The 23,842-nt window shown below is 34.0% G+C and overlaps 1 protein-coding gene across 18 annotated transcripts in view; it reads left to right on the top strand.

The window, feature by feature from the left end:
* LOC143230309 (histone deacetylase 4-like) overlaps window positions 1-23,842 on the top strand; it is a 150,027-nt gene that overhangs the window by 89,991 nt on the left and 36,194 nt on the right. For 17 of the 18 annotated variants that reach the window (XR_013016381.1, XM_076463595.1, XM_076463597.1 and 14 more), the window contains 6 exons: window positions 7,059-7,306; window positions 7,960-8,065; window positions 8,163-8,268; window positions 11,776-11,825; window positions 20,620-20,745; window positions 21,348-21,448. Coding sequence is in view for 17 of the 18 variants with exons in the window: in XM_076463595.1 (XP_076319710.1) it covers window positions 7,059-7,306; window positions 7,960-8,065; window positions 8,163-8,268; window positions 11,776-11,825; window positions 20,620-20,745; window positions 21,348-21,448 (737 nt within the window). In the remaining variant the exon portion in view is untranslated. The remainder of the gene's footprint in view (window positions 1-7,058; window positions 7,307-7,959; window positions 8,066-8,162; window positions 8,269-11,775; window positions 11,826-20,619; window positions 20,746-21,347; window positions 21,449-23,842) is intronic. The other variant, XM_076463605.1, reaches the window with a different exon arrangement.

Below are 23,842 nucleotides of genomic sequence, written 5' to 3' on the forward strand. Positions count from 1 at the left end.
CCGCGACCCTCAGATTACGAGTCGCACGCCTTACGCGCTTGGCCATGCCAGGCCTGTTATGTTCATCAGCTTAAACTTTCATATACTTCATGACGTGCATTTTACACCTTGAATAATTAGTAAATTAACTAGATTATATTACGACATATTAACTTTAATATATTGTTGGGGTTATATCGTGTTAAACTAAGCATGAATTATTTTACAAGAGCTATATTAAATTAACAAATAAGCTTGGATATATTATGCCAAAAAAACCCGACTCAGTTGACATAATATCAAATGAAACAATAAGCTAGTGTGGTCAGGTGGTTAAGGCACTCATCTCGTAATTCGAGGGTCGCGGGTCCGTATCCACGTCACATCGAACATACTCGCCTTTTCAGGCGTGGGGGCGTTATAATGTTTTGGTCAATCTCACTATTCGTTGGTAAAAGAGTAGACCACGAGTTGGTGGTGATGACTGGCTACCTTTCCTCTATTCTTACACTGCTAAATTAGGGACGGCTAGCGCAGACAGCCCTCGTGTAGTTTTGCGAGAAATTCGAAACAAACCAAACGGAAGCAAGCTAGGGTGCATTATATCAAATAACATTACATTAAATAAAATAACTGTGCGAGATCTTGTCAAAATAACCGTGAGTCATTTTGTGCCATATTAAGTTAACAAACCAGAAAGAATTTATTATGTCAAATCAATTGTAATTATATTAAATGAACAATTTAACAAAGTTAGATTGTGACAAACTAAACTCTTAGTATTATTTTTTTGCCCTCAATGGGCGTTATAACCTCTATAAAACTTGCATAAAACTGACCATTGTTCTGTGTTCTTTACCCTCAGTAACATTAAAGTTCTTAATTTTAAATCGCACTGTAGAACACAAACAGATAAAAGAATACAAACAAATTCTAAATAGGTAATTAAAGTGACAGCACCAACAGAGTGTTGCCAATATCCCGTCTCTTCAAACATAAATGAGAAAGTAGTTATAAAAACAGTTGAATAAGGGGTAAAGCTGTTACTAACACAGTTGTTTTTGCTGGAACTATACACGATTTGCCGTCTTGTACACCTAATAAGATTTCTTTTATCTGTTTACTGCTTATTCTTCACCAGTTGATGGTGCTGATTTTTTCGTCCATTTGCAGTTGATGACAATATATTCTATAATTTTATATTTATATAAATAGCTTTATTTTATCCTTTAACCATCAACATTATTATACCAGTAAGCATAAAACATTGTTAGTTACTTTATATTTGTTTGGTTTCTTTATAATTTCCAAATGCAAGTTTACTGTGCTTTTAGTAAGTCCGACAAATATTGGTTATACTAATTTAGTGTAGATAAACCGATGATAGTGTCACTGTTTTGGTTTGGTTCGTTTTGAATTTCGTTCAAAGCTACACGAGCACTATCTGCACTAGCCGTCCCTAATTTAGCAGTGTAAGACTAGAGGAAAGGCAGCTAGTCATCACTACCCCCTGCCAACTCTTGAGCTACTCTTTTACCAACGAATAGTGGGATTGACCATCACATAATAACGCCCCCACGGCTGAATGGACGAGCATGTGTAGTGTGAAGGAGATTCGAACCCTCAACCCTCGAATTACGAGTCGAATGCTTTAACCATCTGACTATGTTGTTACGGTTTATTAAAGAAATCAGGATGTCACATTCAATCAAGGAAATAAACTATTTTTTGTGTTGTTTTTTAACTCTCGTATTCAATGGAAAGGTGAAAAGGAATGCCGGATGGGTTTCAGATTAATTTCTACTGTTTGTTATATACTTGAATATACAGGTAACTTTTATTGGAAACAAAAAAAAATATCCAACGATATAAAGGAATGGAATAAGCAGTATAATTAATATTTCGAAATACAATGGAATTTTTACAGTTTTTTGATACATACTTTTATTTCAGTACAATAACTTCCTTTATTTCATCTTTTTATCGTTTTTAACGATCACACTTCTTTTCTCATACGCTTCTCTTGTAGAAACAGCTTTGCCTTTGCTTGATAATCTGTATATGAGTAGATTAACTGAGAGACAGAAAGACGTCTGAACATGCATATTTATTAACAATTTTTGCTGAAAAGGATGCTGTCGTATTTCGAAAGTCATAGGACTGCTTTTTAATCCTAATGACTAAATTCTGCTTTCCATTGTTTACGACAACGATACAATTATGTTTTTTATATATCCAGGTCTTTTTAATGCAGTTGTTGTTTTGAATTAGGCACAAAGCTACACGCTACACAATGGGCTATCTGTGCTCTGCCCACCACGGGTATCGAAACCTGGTTTTTAGTATTGTAAGTCCGCAGACATACCGCTGGGCCCCTTGGGGGCTTTTAATGTAGAACCAGAGCCTAGTAAATAGCTGTTAGTCTAGAAGTGAGACTTTTTTGTTCCAATAAGAGTTAAAGTATCTTCGGCTAATTCATTTGTAAGTAGAGTGCGGAGTTCTTGTTTTTCATTGTTTTATTTCAATATTACCCTTTGTGGCTGGACATGACTTAAAAGTTTGTTTACCGGGTTGCAGATTCATGGTTTCCGTCACCCCGTTTTGCATTTTGAGGCTCTGGATGCGTTAAAGAGTAACTGTCAACTATTTCATTAGAATGGCCCCAAATTTTTTGTATAGGTGCTGTTTACCAGCTGCATTTTCTCTGTGGTATTTCCAAGTAAAACATATTTCCCGACAAGTATCAGATAGACAAACCCACAAATTACAAGAGATTTGTTCAAGAAACAGAGAAAATGTTTGTAATAATTAACTTGATTGAGTTTCTTTAAGTGTATAATAACGAGTTTGTACAAGTGTAAATAAATGAATAAAGTTTTGTTATAACAAATAACCGAAAAATAATTTGTGCATGTAGAGTATCTACACAGAAAAAATGGCAATCCTTTCTTCGAAATTGTGTTCAGCTCAACTGTTTTATCTTCCTCAGGAGTAATCTCTAAATCTAAAACACGTTATTCTTACAAATTATCTTCACTTGAAGATCTGCTGGTAAAAATCGGTAAAAAAAAAACAAACGTGTTTGATTTCAACAGATAAACTTGCCTTTTTTGTCCAATCAACGACGCCATCTCATGACCTTTGTTCCCTCACAGCATTTTACGAGCTGTTATGTTTAGTGAACATCATAATCAGCAAGCACAGGATAGATATTACAGTGCCGATCCTTTTCACTTGGATACTATATACATTGCTACAATACCTTCTAAGACAGAAGGGATATCACGTGTTATAAGAACAAAATAACTACAACAAGGTAATCTTAACAACTTTCTAGACAGCGTGTTACTGACATTACAGCAAGAAAACTTTCTAATATGAAATTTTTCTGAAATATCTCGATATTGGTAAAGCATGTAAAAACATATGATATGCTTACATATTACACTTCTGTTCTTTCAGTTCAAAGTCAGAGATGGCTAGAGCAGATAATCTTCGTGTACTTTTTGCACGTATTCGAAAGAAAATAATACAATTTTTCTTTCTAGGTGTAATTGCTTTATCAAGTTTATAATTGCTTGATAAAAAATAAATGTAATTACAAAATTGTGCTATTAAAAATTTGTTTGTTTGTTGTTAAGTATAAAGGTACACAATAGGTTATCCTTGCTTTGCGAACAGTGTGATCTAAACCTGATTTTTAGCGTTATTAACCGTCAGACGTACTGCTGAAACGTCAGAGAAAGGTTACTACAATATAATCACTGATTTTATGTCAACGAACTGCTACTTTTTTATTCCACTTATATTTAGCATTACAGCAAGGCTCGGCATGGCCCGGTAGTTAGGGCATTTGACTCGTTATCTGAGGGTTACGGATTCGAACACCCTTAACACCAAACATGCCTGCCTTTTCAGTCATGAGGGCGTTCAGTTCCATCATTCGTTGGTAAAAGAGTAGCCCAAGAGTTGGCGATGGGTGGTAATGATTAGCTATTTCAGGTACAGAATATATTTCAACTTAATAGGTATTTTTGATAACCGAAAACTTACAAAAAGAGTCTCTTTAACTGACATTATATCATCTTTTATTCAACGTTTCTTGTAATGTGTACAGTATCTCATCACAATACTGCATAGGATAAATGCATTTAGAAACATCAGTGATGACATGAGTCAAATGGTAGAAGAGCTTTTATGCAGACCATAAAGTGTTTCAAAATTAACACGAGTTATTAAATAAACCTATTAATTTTGAAACAGAAATAACCATAAAGACTATTATTTTGTTAAGGTTATCCCTCAAAGGTTTTACAATGAAAATTGAATTTTTTTACAAATGTTTTACGTTTCAGTCAGAGCATTAAACTACATAGTTTCTTCCTCTTGAGCTATAAGAGTTCTTGAAAAAACCATGTAGATTAAAATATTTCAAAATTGCATGTATATGACATACCATTTTCAAATTGATTTCGTAGAATTGATACTAGGGGCGGACGTAGTCTAATAGCTAGCTTGCCTCGATTGCAAATTCGAAAAATCATGTTTCACGACCCGTTGCTGCAATAAAATGGGGGGCTCCACTTTTTTGAGCCATGAGCGCACTATGATAATGATGGTTAAATTCCTCTACTGATTCAGATAAAGGTACCCCAAGGACGAGTAATGAGTGCTGTTGGCTAGTTGGTATCAGTATTTTTGAAAAGTTTGGAACCATGGGCATCTCAATGAATTTTGCAAAATTTGTTCCACATGATGTCTTCATAATTCGAAACAAATTTTAATATAGTATATCAATTATCTTTGAAAACTACAAAGCATGCTCGTGTCATTTTAAATGGTCCCACAGCTGTCGCAAATTCATTGTTTCATATAGTCGGTGTTTCAAATCTTTCTGTACGCACATGCCTTGAGCAGCTCCCAGAAAAAAATAAAAAAACTATGGGAGTCAAATCCGGAGATATTGAAACCCATTTTTGGGGACCACGTTTGCCAATCCATTGCCTCGTAAAAGTTCGAACTTCCGTTGCATAATGGAGTGGGGGACAGTCCTGCATGAAACAGTCACACAGACCGTTAACCCAGTTTTCCACTGTAAAATCATCTGTTTTTGCAATATGTGCGAGTATCGTGCACTACTGGCTGTTGTATCAAAGAACCACGAAACAATTCCAAATTCCTCATCATTGATATGCACCTTGTTATTTTGCTTCTGTAAAGGAGTGAGAGTTGTCTGAGGGCCACCAGCGCAGGTTGTGTTTACTAAGTTCTTCATTTCTATACAAATTGGTTTTGTCATTGAACAGAATGGTGTGAGAGAAGTTCTCACTTGTCTCGAACTGCATGATGAACCTTTCACACATTTGGTCATTCTCATTGAGTCTGTGAAATAGCTGAATTTGGGTGCTATTTCGTCCTAAGATGTCATGGATTGTCGATTTTGCAGCATCAAATTCCATATATGTCTTACAAAGAGGCTTTCGAAGGCTGCCATATACTTTGGTTAACAACTAACGCGTGTCTTCTTACTTATGGGTAACCTGCTAGAGCATTCTCTGTTATCCACACTGCCGGTCTCCTTAAACTTAGCTTGCAACTTCCCAACAGAATTGTGAATGATGTTGTTGTTTTTTCTCTCTCTTTGTAGATTGTGTGTATTAAATTAGGAAGCAGCCTTCCCCCCTTGCGACCAACATTCTTTACTACACAGCAGCATTAACGACTTTTTCATGATTTGACAGTGCCATTATTAGTCACGTATCTGAAATTAAGAAAAGCTGCAAACCTCCTATGGTTCCAGACTATACAAACATCATGCATAGTCTATTAATGCAGAAAAGTAGGAACATGTATACACAAATAGCTGTTGTGTAGCTTTTCGTGAAATTCTCTTGGAGTCAAACATACGTAACTAAATTTCGTACTTGTTGATATCAAATGAATTAATCAACATTCTCTGCGAAGTTTTCTTAACATGACAATTAGTGTTGGAATGCTGAAATTAAGGCCTTTGACTAAAAATTGCTTATAAACATCATTAAGTTGAAGATCGCTAGATTAATTATTTTGAACTTGATGATGTTTATAAGCAAGTTCTAATAAAAGACCTTAATTTCAGCATTCAAACTTTCAAACTCAACAAAAACAATTAGAGTATTATAATTATGAAATCTTCTATGTTTTGTGATCAATTTATAGAAACGTCACTGCAATGTGGTGTTGCCCGCTAGATATTTTATTACTCTGAACGAAAAGATATAATTTTAAAGTTGTAGATATAACTGAAACTATACAATGTTCTCTGTTCACCTTAATCCTAATGAAAATTCAGTTATGGGGGACATGGCAGTAATATAACCCTGCATGTATTCGTTATGTTTGGGCTAACTTTTGTGGAGTATAAAACATAAATATATCCTTCGGCAGAATAATACTAAATTATCTTGCTATTTGACATTGTATACTTGAAAAAAGAAAGACAAAATCTCATTATATTTAAAGTATGTGTTACAATGCATTAGCCATTGCTTGTGCTGCATTTTGTAACTCGGATTGCACTTGTCTGGAATATGCAGGTGAAAATGTGTAAGTCATGTCTGCAGTGTACAAGTGGCAACGTTTAAGCACTATTTAAGATATACAGGAGAAACCGTTTAAACCTTATTGAAATATACAAGTGCCAACGGTTAACTCTAGTTCTAGTTCTGGGGAGCATGTGTAACGACATCAAAATCTTGTTTGAGTTGTAGGGGCGAAGACATTAAAGTCATATTTGGAATGTACAGATGACAGTTTTAAGCATCTGTGCTAAGCCTTAAAGAATACCTTAGCTCGAAAACTAGATGTCAACCTCAACTTTCCAAATACTTACCGAGTCGAAGAAGATTCATTTTGTTTAAAGTATCTCTAGAACGTCTGTATATTCACTGGATTAGCCGCTTAATAACAAAACTATTTCTTGTTTCTATCAGTGCTATAAATGTGACAGCTGTATAATACTCTTCGAATGATGACTTGCCTCTTTAAATACTTTCGCAGCATACATACTCTTTATGAAGAACTATTATTTTCATTTATAGATCTAATTGGAACTGGATATGTGGGAGGATTCGGAGTGACATACGAACAGATGGGGGACCTCACGAATAACATCAGTAACTCCATTATATCATCGTTGAATCAAGAACAGAACGTACATTTCCAACAGCAGTTGCTACAGCTTAAACAACAACAGCACATTCAACAACAACTACTGTTACAACACTTCCAGCAGCAGCAACAGCAACTAGCAGAACAGTATGAGAAACAGGTTCAGGAAAAGATTAAGGTGTGAATAGGATTTTATTACGAAATTAATTAATGCAGGATAATAGGACTGGTAAGAAATATGTGTAATTCAATAAAAGGTTATTCTTTAAGGTGTCCAACATTTTTGGCTCTCTTTTATATTTCGTTTGTAATCTTCTACATTTGAAAGAAAAAAAAGCAGAAATGCACATTAGGATAATTTCTATGCCTACTGATAATACCATGTGAGCTGTTTGGTTCAGAAGAATTAGGAACAATTTGTGTACAGAAAATACTCTTTGTTTATTGGCTGTTTACGTACCGTCAGTTTATTTACCAAGCCATTAGATGGAATAACAAAATAACTTATATTCAGCAATTTTTTTTATGTTTTTATTAACTGTTCGCGTACACAAATATTACTAAGAGCGTGAGGTATAATCAGATATATTAAAGCTAATGAAATGTAATTATTAGAAACATATATTGTTTGTGGTTGTTTAAATCTGTGTTGAAAGTAACTTAAATGACCAATGAGAGTAAGACACACAAATATAATACGATATTCAGCTCACGCCTTTTTATAGGCAATATTTAATTGTGGCTAGAGATATGCAAAATTTTATTTGTAAAGTGGTGTTATCTTGTTCGAATATTTGGTATCTTATTGAAAGAACATATTCTGATCTATAGGAGTATGTAGAACAGCAAAAGAGGGACGAGGAACAAACACTTGAAAAACAGAAAAAAGATCATGAAAAATTGGAATCCTTAAAGAAGAAGGAAAAACATGAACAGAGTAAGTTTGTTTTTTCTTGTTTCAATTAAAACTTCAGGTTTTCTCTGTATGTATATATATAAATAACTACTTACGGACACATATTCGTGTATAAAAGGTGCTGTAGCCTCATCAGAAGTTAAACAGCGACTCCAGGAATTTGTGCTTAGTAAACGACAGAGGGAAGCTGCCATCAGTAACTCTCCGCCAAACCTACGTAATTGGTAAGTATAAGTTTTGTAACTGATGAATAATTTTCTGTTCAACTCAAGTCTAACTGTTTTGAACCTTCGCGCATAACACAACCATGTAACTAATGTGTACCTCCCAGTTCAACGTAGAATTTGTAATTGGTGAGTATTTTTTTGTGTTTAACTTAGGTTTCTTAATTGTTGAGTAATTCTAAAAAATATATAAGGAAAGAATGTCTTATAACAGTGGCATACCGTCCTGTTCAAGATGTGTGTTGTAACTGATACATATCTCCCTGTTGTTTTTCGTTGTTTTCTTACTGATACAAATTCATAATTGTATAACTTGTAAGTACTTACATGTTCAGGGTAAATCTTGTAATTGTTGAGTAACATTCTCTTCAAGATAAGTCTTTTAAGTAACGTAACTATGTGAATACCTCTGCTTAAAATCTTGTTACTGAGGCATACTTCTAGCTACGTACTTAACGTATCAAATACCACATAGCAAAATAGTACTAATTAATGTGTTACGTACCACATAGCAAAATAGTACTAATTAATGTGTTACGTACCACATAGCGAAATAATACTAATTAATATGTCACATATAACAGAGCAAAATAATACTAATTAATATGTCGCGTATCACATAGCGAAATAATGATAGTTAATACGTCATTAACCACATAGCGAAATAATAATAATTAATATGTCAAGTACCATATAGAGAAATAATATTAATTAATATGCCACGTATCACACAGCGAATTAGTAATAATAGTTTGGGTCCCTTTTTACTGCTATTTATTCATATTTAAATTTGAACAATCAATTAATTTAGAATCGTGGCTGTGGTTTAAGCAACTTCGTCCCCCAAAGGCACAGCGGTATATATTCGGACACACACCGCTAGCAAACAGGTTTCAATATCCGTGGTGGGCGTAGTACAGATAGCCCATTGTGTAACTTTGTACTTAATTTCAAACAATCAATCAATTTAAGTAATTTCTATCTACCGTACTCAATAAGTCACATATACGTGTATCCAGGCCGTGTAACGAGACAAGAAAACTCGAGAATAGATAATTTTTGTTACCTTATTCCCAGGCTGCCACTAAAATTCTTCTTTCATACATCCAAATATAAATGTTAAGAGTAAAGTTGATTGGTTGGAGTTTATCAGCGCAACGCAACAGAACTATCTGCGCCCTTAAAATCTTGTCGAAACGTTGGATATTTATATTAAAGTTGTTTTTTTTCATTATCCAGTCATGCCGTCTTAAAAATTCTAGTTTCTAAAAATTGGCTTTCTCTTTATCAAGTTTCAAGACATATTGTAGTTTACAACTCCTAGGAGCAGAGCACACACAGATAGACTGTTGCGTGACTTTGCCTTTAATGACAGCGAACCAAAGAAATCTTGAAAAACTGTAATTTTTAGCTTCAGTGTTATTTTTCTTGAAAATTAGACAACTTTTACTTCCTGTACAGGGCTGCAGGAATACTTTTTTATTGGGAGGGGCACTAAAATCCATCTTTCATAACGTGATAATTGTGTTTGTGTTTTTCTTATAGCAAAGCCACCTTGTGTTATCTGCTGAGTTCACCGAGGGGAATCGAACCACTGATTTTAGCGTTGTAAATCCGTACACTTATCGCTATACCAGTGGGGGACTATAACGTGATAACTTTTCACTTATGCTTTAAAGCATCAATTTTTATATTCGCAATACCATATCTAAATGCAACCAAACAATAATATGTATGTTATATTTTACCTATTGGCAAAAACAATGCATTTAAACTATTATTATAATGCATGGCCCAGCATGACCAGGTGGATAAGGCACTCGACTCGTAATATGAGGGTCGCGGGTTCGAATCCCCGTCACACCAAACATGCTCGCCCTTTCAGCCGTGGAGGCGTTATAATGTACGGTCAATCCCACTATTCATTGGTAAAAGAGTAGCCCAAGAGTTGGGGGTGGGTAGTGATGACAAGTTGTCTTCCCTTTAGTCTTACATTGCTAAATTAGGGACGGGTAGCGTAGATAGCCCTCGAATAGCTTTGCGCGAAATTAAAAAAAACAACAATTATAATACACATGTATAAATTCAACTATTTAAGATGTATATTTACGTGCGTATAATTACTTTAAAATTATACCATTATCTGGGTTTGCAAAAAAACGAAAACATTAGAATATATTTAAATACAACTTCGAGTAGATTTCTTCATTATTTTAAAATACGATTCTTGCAAAAGATGTATTTTTCATAACTCATAACACATTCAATAGTGGTTTAGTTTTATAAACGAATACAAATTATTAATGTGTTGTTTCAGTAGAATGAAATGTAATGAATATTTTATGTTTTGACCAAATAAATGTAATGCTGTCATCTGTAATATTTTTTGGTGTTAAAATACCAACAATGTAATAACAATTTTCAGTTATGTGTTTTACATGGCTTGTTGTTTAAACATTATAAGGGGGCAAATGTCTACTGCCCCCCTCCCATAAACATCTACGCACCTGCTGTATTTATAGATAATGACATATCCTTTTGTAATTTTTCCATTTGTATCTGTTTCATGACATTCTAAACTTATATGCTCCACCCTTATAAGTAAAGATGTTGGTTTTGTGAATGTTAGTTGATTAGTTTAATGAAATGTTTGCTTTATTTTTAACGAGTACTTATGTATGAAAAAACAACAATGGTATCAATATTATTCATTTGTATTCGAAGATGTTTTTAAACAAACAGATTATAAAATATGTTTTCAAATATTATGGTTGGTAGTGTTTTTGTTATTGTTTTTTTTTTTCCATAGTGCAATATTTTAGAGAATTTATCATATAGTGTCAATAAAATAATTTTCGTTTAGACTATCTTAAAATCGTGTTAATTTAAAACGAAATAATATAACATCTCGATACTTGAGTGTCTTTGCTAACACGTAACAAAAAAACAAGTAATGTACATGTTTGTTTCTGAAAATGTAAAGCATATATTTTAAATACAGTAACGTTAATGAGCAAAAGTGTCTCTAAGCTTTGGCACACGGGCCCTGAATCCCCAGTTGGTGTGTGGAAAAATCGTAATAGGAAATCGTGTTGGTATGGGTCTGACCCACCTAACTTTTAAGGACCTAGCAAATATTTACTGAGGAGACCGTCTGATACGAATTGTAAATGCTGTGTAACTGCTACATGTGGTGTTTATAACACTATTATAATGTTAAAATATTTGTGGTAGATTACCAACTTCTTTCTAGTTATAACTTGTTACGCCATTATGCTCGGATAAGAATTACTTCTTAATAATTGAGCCGTAAAGTAATAAACAATTAACTTTATGTATACTTTTTTCCGACTTTATCTCGTTTTCATCCTCTTACTTTCTCTTACCTTTATTCCTTTTTTTTTTCTTTCCTACCTTTTTTCGCTTTTAATTTTAAGAGGACAGCTGGTCATGTCAGTACACGTCTCAAGACAAAAGTTCAACCTTTACAATTTCTTCCCGCTGTAGGCATCCTCTTCTCGGCAAGTATGATGACGACTTTCCGCTACGGAAAACAGGTAGGTTCGAAGGTCGTTCCATTGTAAAACAATAAAAGTACACAACGCTTTGATTTTTAATTAATTTGGAAAAATAACAGAAAGTAACAAACCATGTGTATATAACTTAGTTGTTAGCATGGTATGTGTAGTTTGCAACCTTATTAATATTAGCTTACGAGTTACACTGTTGTAAATTAATTTGATGCAGGCTTCATGCCTGGCAGTGGATACACACACCTGGATGATGTAATTGGCTTTCGAAGGAATTGATCAATCTACGCTCTTTCGTCACAAATAAAAAACATCTTTCTTCAATTTTCTAACAAGTTTCAGATAACAAAGCTTGGTAAAACATACTTAACAGTATTAAATATCTAGCAAGTTTCATTTGCTAAACAATGTTTTGATTTCGATATTTGTCTTACTTTCAAAGTGAATACACATTGAATGAACACTAATAGGCTTACATCTTTTCTGCTCTTTAAAAAAAAAAATCCTTTATGCTGCTTTTTCCTTTATGGATGGTTTTGTACGATATGCTTCCTACAGTTATTTGCTTATGAAGCTGGTTCATTGAGTGTAATTCAATTAAACCAGAATATTTATTTTAAATTCAAGGTCCAATCCTCACGGCGCGGCTAGACCACGATGTAATTTTGTGTTATAACAAAAACTGCAAATGTCAAAGTAAATGCATATGTATTTATCTTGTAGAAAGTCTCACAATGCATCACGGGATATGGTGAATGATCGGAAAGATATCCTCTTAGGAAAAATGTTTTAAAGGAAAATAGCCCAACAACAAATGGCCCATGAGATTCAGCGCTTTTAAAGAGAGTTATTTCTCTTCACTCAGAGACTGCTTTTCAAAATTATTCACCCTCTTGAGTCGGTTTCGGATCCTTTCAATAACGAAACTGAAATTAATAAACTTTAGTAAGGCCGGATTGCTTTAAAACATCAACGGATGATAGACCTATTTGTATCCTTGAGTTAACTCACTGGGTTTCTTACGGACCCTATGGGATTTTTAAACACAATTTTCTGAACTGTTTATGCACCAAACTGCTTGAGCGTCAATGACTTAGTGGTTACAGAGTCTCTAATAACAAGGCTCACAAAAATAAAATGTAAACAAAACAACTATCAATATCGAAATTAATCCAACTGACCAAAGTTGGAGTATCTATACAGTTTACTTGTGAAGAAAATGAATGTTTTTCACCATTTTTTCCAGTTCTTTACGCTGGATGTTGTAACTAGCAAAAATATAAAATTACTCGATATCATGCAATATATGAATCTAACCGGTAGAGATGCATGACTATTACGCAGCATTAACAATATACGGCAGGTTGTAGTATCCCGTCAATACCATGTTGATTATAAGTGGCTAATCATTGAAAATAATAATGTACGTGTACTAAGAACTCTCTAAAGGATACGGCGAGGAAGGAAAAACAGATAATATGACAAAAACAATGAAGCAAAACACTTAAATATCTATTAGAGATTCGATAAAGTAACAATAAATACCTCAAGAGAAGCTTAGAACTTCCACGATTTGTACGATAATTGAATTCTTTCAGTACATTGTTTCGTCTCTGACCATGAAACATGATCTGTTAGAGACGAAACCTTATACCAGAAAGTAGATTTTTCAATACCTTATATATGTATGCATACATTCCACGATTAAGTAAGAACCTCTTAAAAGGAAAGTCCGTGAATTACCATAGGATCAACTCAGCGAAGGTGAAAAATACTTAAACATAGAATGCCAATGTGAAGACATAGGTGGTTACCTGCGATCTAAGGTATAAATTTGTATATCCAGATCAGCGAGACACAGTAAAGGTTATAAAACCAGCGACAGATAGTCGATTTTACTGATTGTTTTTAGTACAAGGGTGCACAATGGATTGTCTTTGTTATGCCCTTCGCAGGACTTAAACCCTCAATTTTAACATTATGGATTCTCATATTTACTACTGAGCCACCCTGATAATGATTCTATTTAATGTGAAACTAATAATAGGGCAGCGGTCCACCAATAAAGTTTTTTTCTTAGGTTTGCCTTTCCAATGTAAAATATAAAATTAGTTTTAAACTAATGTGCGTAATCTGTGTAAGTAATAATTTTATTTTCCGTTTCATATGACGGGTGATTAGAAAATGAAACTCTAACGTCAATTCGCTTTCGTTGATGTTGTTGCTTTTCATTTGTTTCTGTACTAAAGTGAAGGTAATTTTAAGTCTATTTCGTTACTATGGTCCCAGCCGTGGGGGTGTATAATGTGACGGTCAATCCCACTATTCGTTGGTAAAAGAGTAGCCCAAGAGTTGGCGGTGGGTGGTGATGACTAGCTGCTTTCCCTCTAGTCTTACACTGCTAAATTAGGGACGGCTAGCACAGATAGCCCTCGAGTAGCTTTGTGCGAAATTCCAAAACAAACAAACAAACAAAATCGTTACTATGGATGTATGTTTGCATCACTAAAAAATGCAGTTTTATTGCAGTTCTGTAGAATGTGTGCTTATAAAAAAAAAAGTAGGTCCAGGTTCAGTTGATAAACATGACTAATCCCCAGAAAAGTTATTTTTATTCCAAATGTTTAGCTGAATCAGCTTTTTTTATCAAACTGATACAGTAAAACGTTTGATATAAAAATACTTTTCTGGTAATTGTTATTTGTTATATTTTCAACAATGTTTGCTATCTTCCAGTGCACATAACTATCGTAAGAAAAGATAAAATGTTTCAGATACGATGAAGCGTATGTTGAAGAAAAGATAATTTAAGTTGTATTCATTTGTTATAACAACATGCGTGAATCGGTTAAAATAATTCAAATTTACACACCAATCTGTAGAAGAATTGTTCCTAAAAGAAAATATTTCACAGAGATTAATCCTTCATATGTCGGAGACAATGTCTTCTCACTTCAATTAAAACTATCTTTCTATATATAATGTGGTTTTTCTTTAGGAAAATAACTGTGGATTTAGTATAGTTTGTAAACGTGATTTATCTTAGTATTTGTAGTCTACATCTATGTAATATTGTAATTTAAATCCAGAATAATTACGCTTCTAATAATAACACATCAATTCTACCATTGCCAGATTTTACTCTTACTGTTTAGATGTTTGTTCAAATGATGGGTTGGATTTGCGACATCTTAAAATAGTACAAAACTCTGTTTACAAAGTGTACTGTTTATAAGCATATACTCATGAAAATGTGCCTCTAGTGGGTCTACCTTTTCGTTAAATTCAAAATCCCAAACCATTAATTTCCATAATATTATTATACACATAAAAATACATAATATTCATTCAGTACGCATTACTGAGAGATAACAGAAGACAAAAGCAAAAACCTGTAAAAACGTATTTACTGTAAACCTATTGTGTGTAGACACATTTTGAATATACAAATTTACTAAAAACATTTTTGCTCCCCTTGGTCTGATATAGCTTTGCTATGAATACAGACACGTAACAACCAGACCAGGTATGACCAGGTGGTTAGGGCACTCGACTCGCAATTTGAGGGTCGCGTATTCGAATTCCGTTCCACCAAACATGCTCGCCCTTTCAGCTTTGGGGGCGTTATAAGTGACGGTCAATCCCACTATTCGTTGACGAAAGAATAGACCAAGAGCTAGCAGTGGGTGGTGATGAGTAGCTGCCTTCCCTCTTGTCTTTCAGTATTAAATTATAAACGGCTAGTGTAGATAGCTCTTGTGTAGCTTTGTGTGAAATTCAAAAAACAATAATCTGGTGCGAAATACATAAATAGTAAAGAAAGAAATAAAACAAGAGCGTTTTAGTGATTTAGTTTAAAACATTTCCCAAGTTTATTTTGCAGCAGTGTTTTTAGCTATACATCATAGACCAGCTGTTTGAAGTGAAAGTAATGAAACTGCATGTTTGCTTTGTTATCTGTATCTTCGTCATTATTCGAATCATGTGCAACAACCAGAAAAAGCTCGGATTCGTGATATCTTTCGGAAGTGTCGGTTTCCTCGCAGAAGAGATGATTTGGTTGGTGCAGCGTAAACTTTTGTTTTTCTTTGTTTGCCCATTTCTCATAATATTTACTTTTACTCCAGGGAAAACTTTGAAGGGTGGGATTGAAACTTCGTTGTAGCAAACATGTAATTATATGATAGGGCCTAAAAATAATTTAGCTTGGTATTCAGTCTCAGATAAAGGAACAATTTGGCTTTAGCGAAAATATGCACTGAATGTACCGTGGCAGAGAAGAATGCCGATGCTTCATTTTTTCTAGAACTATAAGTGCCTTTTCAAAGTTTCAGTAGTAAACTTACACACTTAAAATACTAAAATCCGGGGTTCTATTTCTCACTGTGGCTAGAATGCAAATAAATCATTGTATAGCTTTACACTAAAATTTGTTTGTTGTTGTTAAGCGCAAAGCTATACAATGGACTAAATGTGCTGCGCCCACTATAGGTATCTAAATCCGATTCATAGTGTTATAAGCCTCCAGCCTTAATGTTAGGCCAATGAGGATAATGTATTTTGTTTTTATTGTAGTCAAGAATAAAGCTATATACTTTACTACCTGTGATGTGCCTACCACAGGTATCAGGCTCGACATGACCAGGTGGCTGAAGCACTCGACTCGTAATCTGAGGGTCGCGGGTTCGAATCCATGTGACACGAAACATGCTCTCCCTTTCAGCTGTGGGGGCGTTATAATGTGACAGTCAATCCCACCATTCGTTGGTAAAAGAGTAGCCAAAGAGTTGGCAGGGGATGGTGCTGACTAGTTGCCTTCCTTATAGTTTTACATTGCTAAATTAGGCACGGCTAGCGTAGATAATCTTCGTGTAGCTTTGCGCGAAATTCAAAACAAACCAAACCACAGGTATCGAAGTCCGGTTTTTAGTGTTATAAGTTTACAGCCTTATAGCTGTTTCAATGAGACATGGAGGGTTTGTTTGTTTGTTTTGGAATTTCGCACAAAGCTACTCGAGGGCTATCTGTGCTAGCCGTCCCTAATTTAGCAGTGTAAGACTAGAGGGAAGGCAGCTAGTCATCACCACCCACCGCCAACTCTTGAGCTACTCTTTTACCAACGAATAGTGGGATTGACCGTCACATTATAACGCCCCCACGGCTGGGAGGGCGAGCATGTTTAGCGCGACGCGGGCGCGAACCCGCGACCCTCGGATTACGAGTCGCACGCCTTACGCGCTTGGCCATGCCAGGCCTGGCATGGAAGGACAGCTTGCACGAAGAAAGCAAGAAGAAAGAGCTTTTCAAATTATTAATGATAATAATAGGGCAGTGTTCCATTTCCGAAAATTTAAACAACCCTTTAGTTGTGATGTTGTAATTATGAATGCAGTTTCAAGTAACAACTGCTCAGTTTTTATTTTACTATTATTATTATTACTGAGTAGTTCGAACGTTCTCTTTGTTTTAATATTCTAATTACGTAATACTGGTATACCAACACACCGCCCTTCATCGAATAAACTCTTTTTACTTAATCCGAACTGATGCATATTAATAAGCATATATTATTAATATATTAATAATAAGAATATTATTATAGCGTATAATAAGTTTAACAAATTCCCCAGCTTTAATTCAAGGTAGAGCTGCTATAGGTACTAACGCATCCTGTCCAGAATCCTGTGGCCTCTTAAACATTATATTTCATAAACAGATGAAACTGGAGAAACAGTCATTGACGTTAAATCAATGTTGTAATATTTTCTAGTCATTCTGAATGAATTAACTTTCATCAAAAAATAGTTTAACTGTCTCATTTCTTATTTGCTATAATATTTTGCGTACAATAAGATAGTATCAGTTATTTAAATGCAGTTCAGTTAATATGTCCATGATGTTCTAAATCTTCTCTCAGTTGTCCCGCGCTAATAGAGCAGTAAGTCTACGGACTTACAACGCCAAGAACGGCGACTCGATTCCCCTTGCTGGACACAGCAGATAGCCTGATGTGGCTTTGCTATAAGAAAACACACACAGGCACACGTTCTCTCAGTTTATGATGTCATCTCAAAATAAGACTCTTCGGCTTCTTAACTTATTTTTAAGTTTCTTTGAATTAGTACAATAATATATTTAGGCTATAATAAGGCCGAAAAATAAGGCAAAAAAGCCATAGCCTAAATTTTTTAGTAATGTTTCAAATCATAATTAGCATTTAGATGACAAGTTTAGATACGTTTACAAAATACCCGGTCACGCACGAGAAATAGAAAAATACTTATTTATGAGAAAGAGTATTTAAAGTATAGATTTACTATTTTACAGATAGATTCGAAGGTAGTAATTCAAAGATTTTTCACTACATTATTGTGAAAAATCTTAACTTCAACTTTAAATACAACCATTTCATATAATCAATGGAAACGAGTTTCTATGGAATCACGTTAGTGTGTGAATTAAGATATTTGCGGCTAATCAAGAAAAAAAACCTGCAGATAATATTTATTATATGCAAAATACCTAAAAAATATTGAGCAACTTAAAATGTAGTGTGTAATATTTATAAAGCCAGCTATGAAAAACGTATAAGAAAAGTCACGGAGACGCTATCGGTGAAACTACAACCATTTTCGAGTATCTTTTATTCGTTAAGAGTTACTGAAGTTCGTAATAGGTAGAAATGGTATGTATATTACGTAAAACAAATAGTTTAATAGCACTATTTTTCAGAAGCGATTGGATATTGAGTGAACCATTTCTCATAGTGGTACATTTTTCTACTTTTTTTGTCCAATACATAATTATTCGATGTCGATGAAATAATGGAACGATATTTAATTGACATCGTATCATTATAACACTATACTTACTTTTTACATACATTTAGTTTTCCTGCAAAGAGTTAAATGTCTGTTTAATCCTAATATTAATTCAAAATCAAACATTTAAGTCTCATATTACATTATTTTTATGTGTATGCTTGTACCAGCAGTTGAAGCACTGAGCCTTAGATTTTACCCACAACGATTTGTTTGTTTGTTTTTGAATTTCGCACAAAGCTACTCGAGGGCTATCTGTGCTAGCCGTCCCTAATTTAGCAGTGTAAGACTAGAGGGAAGGCAGCTAGTCATCACCACCCACTGCCAACTCTTGGGCTACTCTTTTACCAACGAATAGTAGGACTGACCGTCACATTATAACGCTCCCACGACTGAAAGGGCGAGCATATTTGGCGCGACGGGGATGCGAACCCACGACCCTCAGATTACGAGTCGCACACCTTAACACACTTGGCCATGCCGGGCTGTTACCCATTACTAAGTAGTTGCGAAAAAAACTATTATCTATGTGTATCCATGATGCATTATTAATAAATTATTACAGGAATGTGTATTTATGATTCAGCACGACTATTAAAGACAGGTATATATATCCGTGATTCGTTACTGTTATTAAATACGAGTGTGTATCCATGATTTAGCATGACTATTAAATACATATTTGTGTATCCATGATTCAGCAAGAATATTAACACAGGTCTGCGTATTCATGATTCATCAGATAATGAGATTTATTGTGATTGTAGAAACAAAATCACTGGTGTAACAAATTTTGTCAACAATTGTTTTATTGAAATCGACCTCATACGTAACAATTACTTGTACTTTTTCTTATTTGCATGACTTGTGATTAACTTAACTACTAACTACACTGTTGAAAATAATTAAAGTATGATTAGAATGTATAATATTTTAGTTGTAGAAAGGCAGATTCATTGTAATAAAAATGATAATGATCGCCTTTTTTTCATTTATATGCAAATCTGGAATTTGATGACTAGTCATGTGATATGAAATGCAAATGATTGGTTATCTAGCCTAAACTCTTAAATGAACATTTGGTAGAGGTTGCGACACACCTATATATTTATGGTTCATGACATTTCTCTACAATACAGAGTGTGATCAGTATGAACAACAAGAATAACACGTGCGGCATACTGAAAATCAAAATGTTGATAAGGTCTTGAAGTATCCTCGACAATTTCTTTGAAAGAGCTATTTCCAGGGCATCTTTAGCATCTGGCGTTTCTTGAAAAGTTGCAATTGACTTTGAACTAAATAACATATGTGCATAAAGGGATTAAAGCCACGTGAACATTCATCTAGTCAGTTTTAGGATTCTCAAGGAATGTATACGTCAACTCAGCAGAGGGTGTGCTACCATACATTGGACTGAGGTCAAGGTCTATTTTATTAACATATTGGCAGCATAAAGTGTCGTAATATGGTGGTAAACCAGGATCGATAGAAAACGGTCATTTGCTTGTGTTGTGGATTATAATTTGTTTTGTTGAAGTGCCTGAGAAACTGTATCCTTAGAATGATAGTATTTTCTTAATAATAGTTGAAACATTTATAGCTATATGCTTAACAGATTGCTGTAACTGGCCGGCATCTGTTCATCTAGTGATTCTACACATTAACAAAACATCCACATTGTCATTAGTTTCTGCAGCCGACTCTTTGTTTCAGTTTGAAAGTAGAGACAACATTTGGTAAAACCACTATATATATGCTAAATAACAATTCATTTGCGTTTCAAATTATAATAAACTTAAAGATGTGATTATTTCGTTAGTGATTTTGCCTTGACACAATTATAATATTATAATTTCTGATTATGTTTTAACTGCATTGCGCAGTGTCCGTACCTTGCAGAATTACAGACCTACCTAGAAAAATATGTTTGCATTGGTTTAACCTTGAGATGATAATTAGGTTAGTAATCAATGATATGAAGTTCTGTCCTTCTATAGCATCCGAGCCCAACCTTAAGGTCCGTTCTGTTTTGAAGCAGAAAGTAATAGACAGACGCAGTAGCCCTTTGCTAAGATGCAAAGATAAAGGGCCAATCCCTGCGAAGAGGAGACCTCCTCTTGCAAGTATGATTCTTTTGTTTGGCTCTTTATTTTGGTAAATATTTGCATGTTACATTGTAATATAACTGAGTGCTGTTTATGTCACATCTAATAGTGTATGTCTTATATGGCACTCTAACATATACACGAAAGCATGAAGATGAAGAAGTTTTAATGTTTATCATTAACATTAACAAACTAAATATACAAAAGTATTTATGGGCGACTTAAAATATAGCCGTATAGTGCATAGACTTATTTATAGAAAGTTTCAATATCAAATTTTCTTTATGTAAAATATTAGATTTTTTTTTATTATCGCTCTCTTTCAAAATCATCAAATGACATTTTTGTTTAACTTTTAAAATACATTATGAGATTATAATTTTCCACCATGTTATCAACTATTGTAAAATATTTACTAAAATAAATTGATTTAACTGCTTGAAGGTTGTACAAGCTGACACATACTGTAGTTTATCATTTTAAAAATACAAACTTTGTCCGAGGTAAACGTTTGTGTTAATTTCTTAACTTATTTTGTTTCCTACATTGCGTTATATGATCAAGACATAGTTTGTCTGTTTGTAATACAAATACTTATTTGTTTGTTTAAATGTAACTAGACGGAAGTAGTAGTAAACCTGATTCTGGTCCAGGATCGCCTTCAGAGGGAGCTAATATTCATTCCCTCCAATCTAATAACGGCAGCACTCCGATCCGAGAGGTAAGGCAACCAGAGCTGCTGTAATAATTAAATAAGACATCGAAGTGATGTTAAATTGAACTAAGATTTATTTATTCACAACTTTTAATTATATTACTACACTCTAACTGTTTTTGTTATGTTAGGCCGATGACAACCAAGACAATAAAAAAACAAATAAATGACTTACTTTGCGATATTTGTTTTTCAAGTTTTGTACAGAACTTTAATAATAATAATATATTTTACTATAATTTATTTAAATACCAGCTGAATGCCGTCATACTACGGTGAATGTTGATTATTTTTCCTTTTTAAAATTAAATATAAATAAGTGTTTTATGAACATATTTTCTAAAATTTAATTATATTATAGTAACAATAGATGTTTATTCATTTTATGACATTTCACGAAAACAATATTTTTATATATGTATTTGGTTATCTCTTATAAGTTGTTCTTGACTTATATATATTTTAATAAAGCCTCATAGATTGAACAATACGAAAAACTGGAACTCGAAAATGTATTCCTACATGGTCATATGTCTGAAATTGCGACTTATGAATTGTTTTCTCAAAAACAATGACTTTTATGGTGAAGTTCAAATGCAAGAAGGTACAACATTTTCATAAAAAAATAATTATAAATGTTTAAACTAAAATTTAAAAAATCTCTTACTTAAGGTGGTGAAGATCAATAATAATGTATTGTTGCGACATCTATTAATTTAAAATATATTTATGGTATTTCAACACGTACAATATTTCATATTTATTATGTAGTATAATATTACCTTTTCAGCAATGTCGAGAAAACCCACTTGTAGAGAAAAATATATGCGAAAAACGGCTGGTTTGGGTTGAGAAAATTTTTATGTAGAGGAGCGAACAACGTTTCAACCTTCTTGGGTCATCGTCAGGTTCACAAAGAAAGAAAGAGTTAACTGACTCAGATAGCTGACCACATGTTTGAAGGGAGTTGTAGTCATTTCTTAACCTCAAAATTACAAGAACAGATACACAATTTAAAACAGAAATTTACCGAAAAATTACCCATATTGGTTTATACATCCTTTGGAACTCAGCACATAAAATAAAACAAAAACTCAACAAACTAAGAAACCAAATAAACACAACCATAAAACTATGCTCACCAGATAAAACTAACGACGAATTAAACAAAATAAGACAATACTTCATCAACATCAATAAGTTCCCCCACAAACCGTAGAAAGCATTATAGCACACACCTAGCAAAAAAGCAAAATCAACTAACAACAGTAAACATATTCCACGAATTAAAATATCAAAAAACCATATACTGCTGCATACCATATATTCTTGACATTCCAGTTAATACCAAATTTATTCAAAAACCAGGCACAAAACTAAGGTCTATTCTATGTAAAAACTGCACTGACAAACTCCACACCAACATTATTTATAAAATACAATGTGGTAACTGCCAAGACTTCTATATTGGAGAAACAAGTAGAGAAATGGAAACCAAATTTAAAGAACACAAAAAGTCACCTTCACACTTTTTCGAACACTGCAAATCAAATAAACACAACACACAGTGATGTGAAAAAGTTAGGACACCCTATGAAAGCCTGTGATTTCTTGTAACATTTTTGGATATATAGATATTTAACCTCAATTTCAACAATACTGAGAGATTATAGGAATACAACTAAACAATTAAAACTGAAGAAAAGACTTTTCAAGATCTTCTGTAAATGTAATTCTACAAAAATGCATATTCTAACTGAGAAAAAGTTAGGACACCCCCACATTTTTTCCCACTTAAAATGGCTCAACTCACGTACAGGTGTATCACACCAGGTGCACATGATTAGAAGCTTGTTACTCAGCATTCTCAATGAGGCTTGCCCTATTTAAACCTCAGACATTTAGTTTGGTGTGCTCCTGACTGTTGAAGTGAGAGTGAACACCATGGTGAGAGCAAAAGAGCTGTCTGAGGCCTTCGGAAAGAAAATTGTAGCAGCTTATGAGTCTGGTAAGGAATTTAAAAAGATCCCAAAAGATTTTGAAATCAGCCATTCCACTGTCCGGAAAATAGTCAACAAGTGGAGGGATTTCAAAACAACTGCCAACATGCCCTGGTCTGGTCGTCCAAGCAAGTTCACCCCGAGAGCAGACTGCAAGATTCTGAAAGAGGTCTCCAAACACCCTAACATGTCATCACGGGACCTACAGCAGGCTCTGGCTACTGTTGATGTGAAAGTGTATGCCTCTACAATCAGAAACAGACTGCACAAGTTTAACTTGCATGGGAGGTGTGCAAGGAGGAAACCTTTGTTCTCTAAGAGAAACATCAAGACCAGATTGAAGATTGCCAGAGAGAATGTAGACAAAGACTAGGACTTCTGGAATAATGTTCTTTGGACA

Source organism: Tachypleus tridentatus, chromosome 10 (genome assembly GCF_004210375.1).
Source record: "Tachypleus tridentatus isolate NWPU-2018 chromosome 10, ASM421037v1, whole genome shotgun sequence".
In the NCBI taxonomy this organism is placed as follows: Eukaryota; Metazoa; Arthropoda; class Merostomata; order Xiphosura; family Limulidae; genus Tachypleus; species Tachypleus tridentatus.